The 13,144-nt window shown below is 36.7% G+C and overlaps 1 protein-coding gene across 1 annotated transcript in view; it reads left to right on the forward strand.

Moving 5' to 3' along the window:
- Window positions 1-2,043, forward strand: part of FAT4 (FAT atypical cadherin 4) — a 173,075-nt gene extending 171,032 nt beyond the window's left edge. The window contains exon 17 of the mRNA XM_012531341.3: window positions 1-2,043. This exon is cut by the window's left edge and continues 978 nt beyond it. Coding sequence (XP_012386795.1) covers window positions 1-887 — 887 coding nt within the window. The 3' untranslated portion in view covers window positions 888-2,043.
- The last annotated feature ends 11,101 nt before the right edge of the window (window positions 2,044-13,144 follow it).

Raw genomic sequence — 13,144 nt, forward strand, 5'->3', positions numbered from 1 at the left:
TGAGCCACTCGGCTTGCCCAACTCCCAACCCTCTGTCTCGACACAGCCCAGCTCCTTTCTCCAAGTCCTCCACTTTCTACAGGAACAGCCCGGCCAGGGAATTGCATCTTCCGATAAGGGATGGAAATACTTTGGAAATGCACGGCGACGTGTGCCAACCCGGCATCTTCAACTACGCCGCGAGGCTGGGAAGGAGAAGCAAGAGTCCTCAGGCCATGGCCTCTCATGGTTCTAGACCGGGGAGTCGCCTGAAGCAGCCAATTGGACAGATTCCTCTGGAATCTTCTCCACCAGTAGGACTCTCCATTGAGGAGGTGGAGAGGCTAAACACCCCTCGCCCTAGAAACCCAAGTATCTGCAGTGCAGATCACGGGAGGTCTTCTTCAGAAGAGGACTGCAGAAGGCCACTGTCCAGAACGAGGAACCCAGCGGATGGCATTCCGGCTCCAGAATCTTCCTCTGATAGTGACTCTCATGAGTCTTTCACTTGCTCAGAAATGGAATATGACAGGGAAAAACCAATGGTATATACTTCCAGGATGCCCAAATTATCTCAAGTCAATGAATCTGATGCAGATGATGAAGATAATTATGGAGCCAGACTGAAGCCTAGAAGATACCACGGCCGCAGGGCTGAGGGGGGACCTGTGGGCACACAGGCAGCAGCGCCTGGGGTTGCTGACAACACACTGCCCTTGAAGCTTGGGCAGCAAGCAGGGAATTTCAACTGGGACAACCTTTTGAACTGGGGCCCTGGCTTTGGCCATTATGTAGATGTGTTTAAAGATTTGGCGTCTCTCCCAGAAAAAGCAGCAGCAAACGAAGAAGGCAAAGGTGGGACCACTAAACCAGCCCCCAAAGATGGGGAAGCGGAACAGTATGTGTGACCTTTGTGTGCTGGCGTTATAAAAATATAAAAAACAAGAAACACTCAGACCATTGTAAGGTTGCCGAATAGGGTGGGTCACATTTGCAAAACAGGCCAGTATGAACTGGTGTTAGAGGAAAACTTAAAAATAATAACCACAATGCTGCTGAAACAGACTCAGAACAACTCTTTAATTTAAATATGTTTGGTTGAATTTCTTTTCCTGCATGCATTGTATTTTGTAACTAGTCATGTGGCATGCAGCGTTTGGAAAGGTTTTTCTTATTTACCAATGTTTGATTTGTGACTTTTAAAATTAATACCGTTGCCATTGCCGAAATGAACTTGTGCTTTTACGGTGGGGTATGTGTATTGTTTCCATTGTATTATTATTGTCATGTTTTGCATTGCAAGATCCTTGAGGTTTAACCCATCTTTGTAAAGTGTAGAAAGAGCCCTCCTATCCTTGAATGAACGACTAAGTATTAACACTTTTCAGAATTATGGATTCCGTATTCGATGTTGCTCAGAAATGTCTGAATATTTGAATATGTTTGTCATGACAGTGGGTACTAAAATTAAGTCATTTTGTTCAGCACTTTAGAACTTTCTTACAAAGTTTTGCTAAAAATTCCGAATCTTTTTTGTAAACAATTTTGGTCTTCTGACTTTCATCAGGCTTCCACTTGGGACAAAATGTTGTCCCCAGAACTCTGCCGCTCTCCTGCTGTGGAAAGATGTCCTAACAACACGTCTCAGAGACACTTTTAAAAGTTATTTATTGAAAAATGTTCTATGCTTTTAAAATTTTAAAGAATCAACCTAAAGAAAGCCTATGATTGGACTTAGTTTTCAGCCATTTAACATTTACCCCAAGTACCCAGTTTTTATAATTTATATAAAGTCAAATTTCAACACTTCTTACTTTCTGTCATTTTGTAGACCCTTTTTTTAATACTGTGTAAAAACTTTTTTTTACACCGAAGCTGTGTTTTTGATACTGATATTTTCCTATGCTGAATGGTTTTCTTACTTTCAGGGAAGGTAAGAAAATACCTTTTTTACATTTGTTACTTATGTAACGTTCATATTTTTGACAGTTTGATATTTGTAACATACTGTATGCTTTCTACTTTTAAATGCCAACGATAGAATTAAAATATTTATTTAAAATACTTTGCATTCATAGTGTACTATTAATTTTTCCTTTTTCCCATACTCTTTCCATGCCCAATTGAGAAAAGTCTTTACTTGTCAATAGGGTATGACAAGTTGAATGATAAATGGGCAACATCATTTTCTTTAAAAAAACATGAGTATGGATAATTGCCAGAACAGATATTTTAAGGTCGCGTTAGTGCATTCCTACCTGTCAGAGTTCTTGGACTTCCCTAGAGCATAATGAGTCTAGACTAGGTTGGACCTTAGGAGACTAACTTTGTTATGAGCCTGGTTTAAGCATTCTGGCAAAAAATGCTTGGAAGTTCCCGCTAGATATGTTCACTAAAGGCCAGCTTTGGACCAGGCTTATAATAATAGGAGTAGCAGTGAATTAAAGCTAATTATGGGAAAATGTCTGGGTCTCATTTTCTCCAAGGATGCAGCCCCAACTTTTCTAAATCCAGTCGTGGGTAGGAAGAATGACAGTGAAAGCTCTGTAACGCATACCTGTGTTTAATTTAGTGATCGCTCTGCTGCATAAATTCTAAACAAATTTTACGTACTGTCTTAGCCAAGACAAACCCCTGTTTTCGCGTAGTCACCCAGGAGTGAAACAATCCAGGAGAAGAGACTAGCCCGGAAGGAATCCAGTGGTGGATAAATAGTTATAGCTGAAATGGCGGGACTTCTGCAAATTATGTCACAACCTCAGCACTTTTTGTAATTAAGTACCTGCCCCACACCTAATATTTGCTGAGAATATTATCCTCTACCACTGGTTGCCCCATAATGAATAGAGATTTTAACCGTATGTAAAAGTTCTCAGTACATAACATATGAAAAAGCTTTTAGTAAATAAAATATTTTAAATTAATAACAACAGATTGAGATCTGTGCCAGAATTATTGATAGAAAATAAAATGTGGGTATAATCTAAATTACAGTATTCATATAACACAATTTAGGGACTGAGTGTAAGATGCTAATCTAATTTGGGGGGTTTTTTTGGTCACCTGCAATAAGCCAACATATTTTAGTATTTCCCTATGAATTTTAGGATTATGAATCTATGCACCAAATATGGGAACATGTTGCTAGCTTTGCGTAACTCAAAACAGGATACATTTTTCTTTGTGAGAAACTCTGAAGCATCTCAATGTCCTCAAGAATATAAACTCTATAATTGAGAACAGAGCTAAAAGTAAAATGATAAACATGATTATAGCTAAGGGTTAAGGAGAAGGAATGTGATGCCAGGATTCTGTATTCTAATTCTCTAGGAATTCTTTGTGAGTTAGAGAATTACTATTCCCTTGATTAATTAATCCCAGTTTCGGCATAAGATAGAATTTTTATTGGAAAATTTCTAGCCTTTGGTTCTTCTTTAAATCTTTTCCACTGAAGCAAGAACAATACTTATATAGCAAAACAAATCAAAAATGTATGCAATGAAATTTTCACTCAAAATGGAAACGAATCCTTACCGAAACAGTGACATGACATAACATTACTGTAGTGGAATGGGGATTGAAGACAAACTGACAAGGTAACAATCCCCACAAATTAATTGCTAGTGGTGACCTGCTGTTTCACACATAAAATCATGCCTTCAGAATTTTAATCCAGCCCTTGCAAGGATATATTGGATTGCCTGGAATACAGTCACTCTTTGGGGCTCTTCCTGCATGTCTGTTGTGGAGGAAACATGACTTTCCTTCAGGTACACATAGAAAATATCTTAGTGGACATGTTGCCAGGAAAAGCAGCTTGTGATCACTCAGCCACAAGATCTGTGGGCTTGGATTGGCAACATGGCACAGGACTCCAATCACTCAGCTCTTAAGGAGCCCATTGCTGTTGCTTTCAAGGCTCTTTCCAAAATCTTCTAAGTTCGCTGATTTCATTGACCACTTGTTCAGATATGTTAAAATCATTTGAGGAAAACAGAGCATCATAAGGGAGTGGAGGAAAACTTCTGCCTCACATGTTGCCCTTAAAATGTTTACCCACACAAAGGGTGATGAAAATGATAACTGACTTAAACTATTGAAAGCTATGTTCTTTATATTTTATTTATAAGAAAAAAAATATATCATCCTGTGGCTTTATTACTTCCCGACAACACATCTAAAAAATCACTCTTTTCATGCAAATGCATTTTTATTCACTTGAATTCAACATTATGATAAAATTAATGTATAAAAGGTGAAAATGATTTTTAAATTTTGAATCAGTAATTCAGCAATGCACTTTTCGTTTTCTCATTATTTTATGTAATAGATTCAATTTTAAAAGGACTAACATTCTAAGATGACTGAATTTACATTCCCCTTAGGAAAAATAAGCCTAGAAATGAAATGTATTTTGGGATACATTTATTAGAGCTTTCAGTGTGAAATAAAATTAATTAATCTGTAATTAATCTAGTATATATTCCTTAAAGGTATTTTGAGTGAAATGTCACATTATTAGTAATTTATATGGTTACCATTACTGAGCCAGCCAGCAGTTTTAATCGTTTATCAGTCCAAGAGTTATAGATCAGTATTATACATGATTCAGTACTTTCATTTATTGTTAATGAGGCAAAAGGCACTAATAAATTTTGGTGCATACAATTTTCATGCATACAGATAAATATCAGTGATTCAATTCTAACATAACCTATGCATCTATGATAATCATTGCAAACAAATATATTCTAGACCAAAGTCCATGAAGTACAACATTCTCCATCAACAAAGAAATAAACTGAGGTATAAAGAAGCTCAATGTCCTGGGTAAATCCATTTAATCACAGACAATATCAAGTGTTCTTTACATGTCAGGCACACTTCTAGATCATGGGATAAAACAGTGAAGAAAATAGACAAAGACCTTCCTCAAAGGAACTTACATTTTGGTAGAGGAGCTGGACAAGCCATCAATAAGTAACAAATACAGTAATAACTATGCAGTGTAATATCTAGTGGAGACAAACGCTTGCAAGCCAACTAAGGCAGTGTAAGGGCTAGATGTTGACTTGGGAGTGTGCCTGCTATTTTATTTTATTTATTTATTTGGCCACGCAGCACGCAGCACGGCTTGTGGGATCTTAGTTCCCCGACCAGGGATCGAACCCAGGCCCTCAGCAGTGAAAGCACCGAGTCTTAACCATTGCACCACCAGGGAATTCCTCCATGCTACTTTAGATGGGCTGGTCAGGGAGGGCCTCTCTGGGTAGGCGACATTTGAGCAGAGCTCTGAATGAGGCAGGAAAACAAGCCACGGACACGCGTGGGTGATGCTGTTGCAGGCAGAGGCGGTGGCATGGGGAATCCCCAAGTAGGAGACCATTCCATGTTAGAGGAACAGCCAGAGAGTCAGGGAGGCCAGATCATTGTCAATACACCAGCAAAGACTGCACCACAGAAACCTTAGGGTCAAATGGATGTGAGGATAAAGCGTAAGAATGGAAATTCAGAACAGGCCCAGAAACAGAATGATTGTTGAAGCAAACCTTCATTTATGCATATTCTCTTGCAAAATAAGTGCATCTCCAAATGCAAAGGAAACCCTGAGAATGTGGATATGCGCTCACTCTGCATTGATGTCTAAGATCCCGAAGACAAAAGGAGAGATGTTTTTAACTGAGATGAATGTCTGTGCTAACACTGATTCATGCGACCCTCCATGACCAATCCAAACCTGTACGTGTATTAATAGGAAGCATGTTAAGATATATAATAGTAAAGCAGTCTGTTTCCTTACTGCTGAGGCATTAATATATCCAAAGTATGTAATTCCTACCTTTTAGAAGGTTGTATAAATTTTAATTTTAAAAATTGACTTCTATTTTTATGAAGCAGATGATTTGCAAAGAAAATTTTTCAAGTGGAATGAGATAGATTAATATTGGTAGGAAATGGTGGCAAACGAGATATCTCTAAGACATGTCGATAAATCTATGCCTAAATTTAAGGCAACTAAAGCTTGTCCAAATATCTCGTAATGAGTCTTTGTTTGTAATGAGTGTAGTTAACCTCCATCTTTGCATCATTAATAAACCTTTTTCAAAGTATGTTAGAATTTTAATAAGGATGCAAGTTGAGTGTAGTGAACTAGGATTAAGATATAAAGACAGGGGCTTCCCTGGTGGTGCAGTGGTTAAGAATCTGCCTGCCAATGCAGGGGACATGGGTTCAATCCCTGGTCTGGGAAGATCCCACATGCCACGGAGCGCATGGGCCCATGCGCCACAACTACTAAGCCTGCGCTCTAGAGCACACGAGCCACAACTACTGAAGCCCGCGTGCCTAGAGCCCATGCTCTGCAACAAGAGAAGCCACCACAATGAGAAGCATGCTCACTGCAACGAAAAGTAGCCCCCACTCGCTGCAACTAGAGAAAGCCCGCGTGCAGCAGTGAAGACCCAACACAGCCAAAAATTTAAAAAAAATGATAATTAAATAATTGATTAATTTAGAAAAAAGATATAAAGACAAACTTTAGGCATTTACCAAGAAAACTCTTGGAAGTCTTTTTTTTTTAATGTACATATGACATACGTACAATGTATACATGTCAGACCCATAATTATGTTAGAATTCACATAGACAATTCTGACAAATGTGTAACTGACATCATATAGGTAACTTAACGACTCTTTGTGTCTCTTAAAAGAATATGTTGGATGCCGCGATGAAGAGTGGCCCCCGCTTGCCGCAACTAGAGAAAGCCCTCGCACAGAAACGAAGACCCAACACAGCAAAAATAAATAAATTAATAAACTCCTACCCCCAACATCTTCTTTAAAAAAAAAAAAAAAAAAAAAAGAATATGTTGGATGGATGGACAGACTCATCGAATCCTCATATATCATGTGATATATTCAAGGTAGAAATACTGAAAATATTTGTGGGAGAGTCTCCATATCTGAAGATATATAATTAAAATGAAAAGACCCCAGAATGTTTAAAAGCACACTGCATAAAGGCAGAAAATTTCCAGGTGACCCATTTGGATACTTCCAATTTTATTAGTTTATGAATCAATTTGCCAAAGACCCAAATCAGTTTGCAAAGTATAAAGTGCAGTCATCATGGTATTCTGGCAGAAAGTTGGGATCTTAATCTGTGTACCATTCTAGCCCAAATAAAATAACCACCAATGTACAAAGTTCTTTGGCAATGTCAATGAGTTCCCCGTTTCCAATTAAAACCATATTGTGTGTGGTACAGATGTTGATCAAAATAAGATTCTGTTTTGTCAGAGCTGACTGCTCACTTAAGTCATCCTTTCCTTACTGTATTCACACAGTCTTAGGCCAGAATGCTGTGGAGGATAGAGTTATTAGTACTTGACTTTGATGTCGAAAAGTAAGACATCTAGGGAATTATCTCTTCAGAAAAACAGTATGATTAAGACAATAAGTGCAGCATAACCTGCTCCAAAAATACGTTAATTCTTTTACAGCTATGAGTCTGTAGAAAGAGATGTTGTACTGAATGAGGGGTAATGCTCATCAGAAAGTCAGATTATGAGATGGACTCTTTATGAGAAACTGATAAATATGAGAAATGGCTTTGGATAAGTAGAAACTGAAAAGATGGCTGCCCTCTTTTGCTTTGGGAGAACTGTCATCATGAAACTTGATTTGATGATCTCTACTAACAGGAAACCATTCATGTCTTTAACATGTTTCTTCTAACTGATGCAAAAAGCTTATGATAGCACGAGCTGCACACACTGATACATGGATCTGGAGAGTGAATCAAAACCAGAATTTTTTTTTTCTTTTAAGTTTTATGGATAGTGATTATAGAATAGTGTTTCCTGAAAGAGGATGGTTTGGGCTGTCAGCATTGTAAGATAGAAAAAGTACATTCACATTTGAAATTGTCTTAATTTATGCAGCTTCAGATCAAGAACAGAATGAGACCAAGAAATATTCAAGAGATTTTGAAGTGGCAAAGTCAACTATCTATAATTTATAGGGAGCTTTCTATCCACATTAAAGCACAATTCCTGGCCACTCTGCATTTAATGGGCCTTTCTAAATAGATACTTGTGGGACATTGAATTCAAGTTTAACTATTCCCTACAAATTAGTCTGTAAGTGAATCTTGGTAATGCATGCTTTTTTTTTTTTTTTTTTTTTTTGGTAATGCATGCTTTTTAAAATTTGCTCAGCCTTGTCTGCCAAGTGCTGGGAAGAACTTGGTGAATAAAGATGACTTTTGCCTTCAAGAGGCTTGTGATTTTTGGTGACTAGACTCTTCCTTTCCCAACATACCTTAAAATTTGCATAGCTCTGTTTTCGGAGAATTATTTCAATATTTTCAAAGACATTTCTGTTGTACTCATGTGTGCTCCACATGCATTCTTTTGGACAATTGATGTGATCAATAACTCCCTAAACTTTGGTAATCTGCTGCATTTCTAAAGTAACAAAATAGTAGGTTTAGTGAATTTTAAAGAACGCAAGTTCTTGAAGTAAGGCAATTGGCTGATACTTTTCAGCAGTTCCTTCATAGTCTAATTATGTAAGACTTAGTTAAAATTCCTGGCATTTGAGAGCTTTTGCCCTGAACTAACTATTATCAGCTTTGTCTTATCCTTTACTACTACTTAATTTGAAACTGTTTCATTTTGTTTCAGGATTATACATTTTCACAGAATTTGGTGTCATCCATCCCCAGCAAAAAAAAATATGTTATCCAGATTCATCATGGTTTGTTGAGTTTGTGAGAAATAAAGCTGAAGTATAATTTGGGTAAAATTACTGAATAATTACCTCTGACAAGTTGTCTAGCTATCTCAAAGTTCCATTTGCCTTCCAATTCCAATGATTTTAATTTTCCATTTTAATTTCTCTGGACTCCATTCAAATTGTTATAGGATCCATTTGTGGCTGTATTCTGTGGAAAGGAAACATTCAAAACTGTGAAGAAAAAAAGAATAACCAAATGGTTCATGCTTTTTTCTGACATTTTTGTTTTTCCAACCATATATTTTTCTAATTATTCATGAGAAACTGAATAAAATACCTCTATGTGTCCTGTTTTTTCTTTCTTTTTCTAAATTTCCCCTGGAGTATTCAATATAATTTCATATTACATTTTAAGTCTTTCATTTAAGCAGATTACATATCCCCTAAAAGGTACTGCATGAAATACCTGGCAAAAAATAGCTTTATAGACTCAGTAATCATCATGAGATAACTTGAAAAATATAATCTACTATTGTCAGAGTGTAAACAATATTATCACCATTAATCACAAGACAAAAGAAATATATCTTTATACACTGAATTCTACTCTGAATGTGTTTTAGACAACAATTCATTGCTGCTTTTTTTATAGTATTAATCAGAAAACTTAGTTTTACTTTATGATTCTACCAACCTTAGTTATATTTTGTTTAATAAGTACTAGTAAAGGCCAATAACAAAGTAAAATACTGTAATAGTTTAACAGTAGCACTCTGTAACAAAGACAATATCAGAATAATGAATGGGGCAACGTGATGTAGAAAAACATTTTGCCTATAGTATCAAACACTGCAAAAATTTTTTGAAGTGTTTAAAATATTGTCTCTCATAATGTCTCTCACAGTAAAGTCTTTTAATTCTGGGGATAATTGAGAATTTTGGAACAATTTCAGAGATAAGTACAAGAATATTAATTTCTGGTTTCATTAAGCTAAGGTGACCTCTTTAATATTTCCCCTACTGTTAAAATTGGTTTTAAAACATCAGCATACAGACAAGATTAGTTAATAAAGGAAGTGAAAGATAGCAATAAATCTAACAGTTGAGATACCCTTTCTTGTGACTACACTCTTTGATACAGACACATGTTCACACACAGCTTAACAAAGAAAATTGTGACCCTTTTTTAAATCAAAGCTTCTTGAGTATTTTTGCCAATTTGATACTGCTGAGACTTGAGGAAATAGTCTAACTTTCTCAAACAAGGATTTAAAAAGAATGAATTTGCAGCCAATATACTGAGTGTTCTCTTAATTCTAAAAGGATGGTTAGTAACTTACAGACAGGGGTGGTTCAGAGCGACTACTGAAGTTAAGGTTTAGAACAGGAGCCTGTCAGGTGAAGAGCTGGACCGAGCATCTCACACAGATGGAAGGGAATGAGCAAAGTCATCACAGTGCGAGGAGTTGCAGTGTTCCAGGACTTGAGAAGGGCCAGGGTGTTGCCATGTGTTGAGGGAAGTCTCAAAACGAGGAGTGAGGAGAAGCAGCCTTCAAATCACACAGATCCTGGGGTGATGCATTTGCATCTTAAACTCTCTTAAATGTTCCCCACAAAACAGTCCAGTTAATCTCATCTATATGTTTGGTTGCTCAAAGTAACTTTTTTTTTTTTAATCTTAGAAGCTACATATAAGATTTTGATAACAGAGACTTCTGTCATTTGACTTACAAAAAATGGGACAGGCAGGCAATACACGAATCCAAGTTACCTATGTATATCTTTTTTTTTTTTTTTTTTTTTTTTTTTGCGGTACGCGGGCCTCTCACAGTTGTGGCCTCTCCCGTTGCGGAGCACAGGCTCCGGATGCGCAGGCTCAGCGGCCATGGCTCACGGGCCCAGCCGCTCCGCGGCATGTGGGATCTTCCCGGACCGGAGCACGAACCCGTGTCCCCTGCATCAGCAGGAGGACTCTCAACCACTGCGCCACCAGGGAAGCCCATGTATATCTTTTTTGAAGAATGAGCACTAAGAACACTTACGGCGAGTATCTTTCTTCCGCACACTGAATATTCACTGATCACTTCATTTGTGTAAGCTACAACACCATCAGTCTAAATCAAGACTGATTACCCAGCACTTGATTTCTATTACAAAATCTGTAAGACACATGAAATTAAAATGTATCTCTAAATTATAGTTAATTCTTAATTTGCCTCTGTAATTTAGTTTTTTTAAATAAAAATTTATTAAAGAATTAATGACAAAACATAATAATAAGCATAAATAGTAAAACAACGAACATAGAATTACCAAGAACCCAATCCCTATGTAACACTGTGTACATTCTTACTCTTAAACATGGTCTTATCCAGTGTGATTTAGTTTTGTCAATAGTTGAAATAAATCTCTTCTCAGTAATTGCCGTAGGTGTACCCATGTGATAGTTTAAAAAATAATAACTTTCTCACACAATTTACGTTAAGATGTTTCTTTGATAAGCAGTTGTGAGCCACGGCTCTTCAAGCCTGTCATACCACAGTCATTATCATCATCATCTGTGACCCTGCCTTTTGCATTCAGCATCGTTAGGGATTCTTCAGTGTCAAATGGTGAACTAGTGCCTTCCTGCTTCAAACCAGGCCGGCTTGTCAGCTCTTTTTATTTCTCTGAAGTCTACGGCTAAGCCAGTGTTTGATGCTTGCCCTCACTGCTGGCAGCCAACCCATTTCATCCCATCTTATGACAGCTGTCTAGGCCTTACTGTCATCCATTCTCTACACAATTCGAATGCAATGAGATCATGTCATGGTAAACAAATTTCACTCTTTATAATCGTGCTACATAATTAAATCGTCATGGACTACAAAAGAATCCCCCTTTCATTTTTATTTAAGACCCCAGTGAATTTCCTTCCTTTGGAATCAGGAACCTATTAGAATCATGGTAAGCTCTGGCTAAAAGTTTGGAGAATGATGATCACTCTCCTATCAGGGTTTTTTGTTTGTTTGTTTTTTATTTTTGTTTTGTATTTAGTGTATTTTGTGCTGATCATACTGGAGCATGTAAGAATGGTATAAAATAATGTCTAAGTACTAGGGACAATGTGATTTATTGATGAGACATACTTATGTCAAAAATTACAAAAATCCCACAATATTTAGCAATAGAATTTTCCTTTGACAGTAGAGATTATTCTTCCCAATTTTATTTCTAAATACTGAGTCTCAAAGAGGGTAAGTGACCTCTAATCTCCACAAGGTTGATAAGGGTCAGAGCTAGAATCTGAACTGGGCTTGAACTAGATTTCAAAGTTCCTTCTTTTTCTACTACTACCTAAAACTTGTATATGTCTTTTCAACTTTTAAAGAGTTTTCAAATGAGTTATCTAATTTGAACATTATATCACACCTGTGGGGTTGATCAGACAAAAATAATGATCACATTTTACTGAGAGGAAAACAAACAAAGAGACTTGCTCAAAGTCACAGTTAATAACTGACAAAGTTAATGCTTATCTTGAAATAGACATTAGCCCCCTCTGGAGTATTTTTTCCCAGTATATTATGATAAAATGTGGAGAGAGTGAAACACTGGCATGATATCTTTGATATTAAACTGCAACTATTTGAGAAACATTGAGCCAGGAATGATCATACTAGAAATAACGGTGTTGGAGTGTGAATCTGGCAATAGTGAATATTATTGGAAATTAGGAACCAATATTAAAGAATCTATAAAGAAAATATGACATCAAAAAGCTAAAAATACAAAGCCATGTATAGAGAAGATCACCAGAACATGTTAAGCACCTATGCACATTATTCTATTCTATTCTATTCTATTCTATTCTATTCTATTCTATTCTATTTAATTAATTGATTTTACTTAAGTCTCACAACTACCATACGAAGTAGTAATTTCATTCTCTAATTTACATACAAGGAAACAGAGGGTTAGGGCTTTGTTCAAAGTCATATAACTGATGAAGAGTAGAACTGGAATTCTTTTTTAGATTCTTTTCAATTATAGGTTATTACAAGGCATTGAGCATTGTTCCCTGTGCTATACAGTAGGTTCTTTGGGATTAAAATATGCATACTACTATGTATAAAATAGATAAGCAACAATGACCTATTGCCTGCATTTCTTAACATGGTATGTCTTTGCCCTGTTTTCCACAACAGGGCTTATAATACAATTGAACATTCCTCCTATTTCTCTTTACTTAAGGTGTTGATCCTGAACCAATGTGCTTTGCCATTACTTCCTCTTTGCTATTTCTCTATGTGCATAATGAGGGTGATAATAATACCTACTCATAAGATGGCCTGAGATTAAATGGATTAATTTATGTAAAGTGATTAAACCTTAAAGTGACCCACATGTAATCAGAACTCCATTAGCATTGAGAAGGATGAAAC

Source organism: Orcinus orca, chromosome 4 (genome assembly GCF_937001465.1).
Source record: "Orcinus orca chromosome 4, mOrcOrc1.1, whole genome shotgun sequence".
Taxonomy (NCBI): Eukaryota; Metazoa; Chordata; class Mammalia; order Artiodactyla; family Delphinidae; genus Orcinus; species Orcinus orca.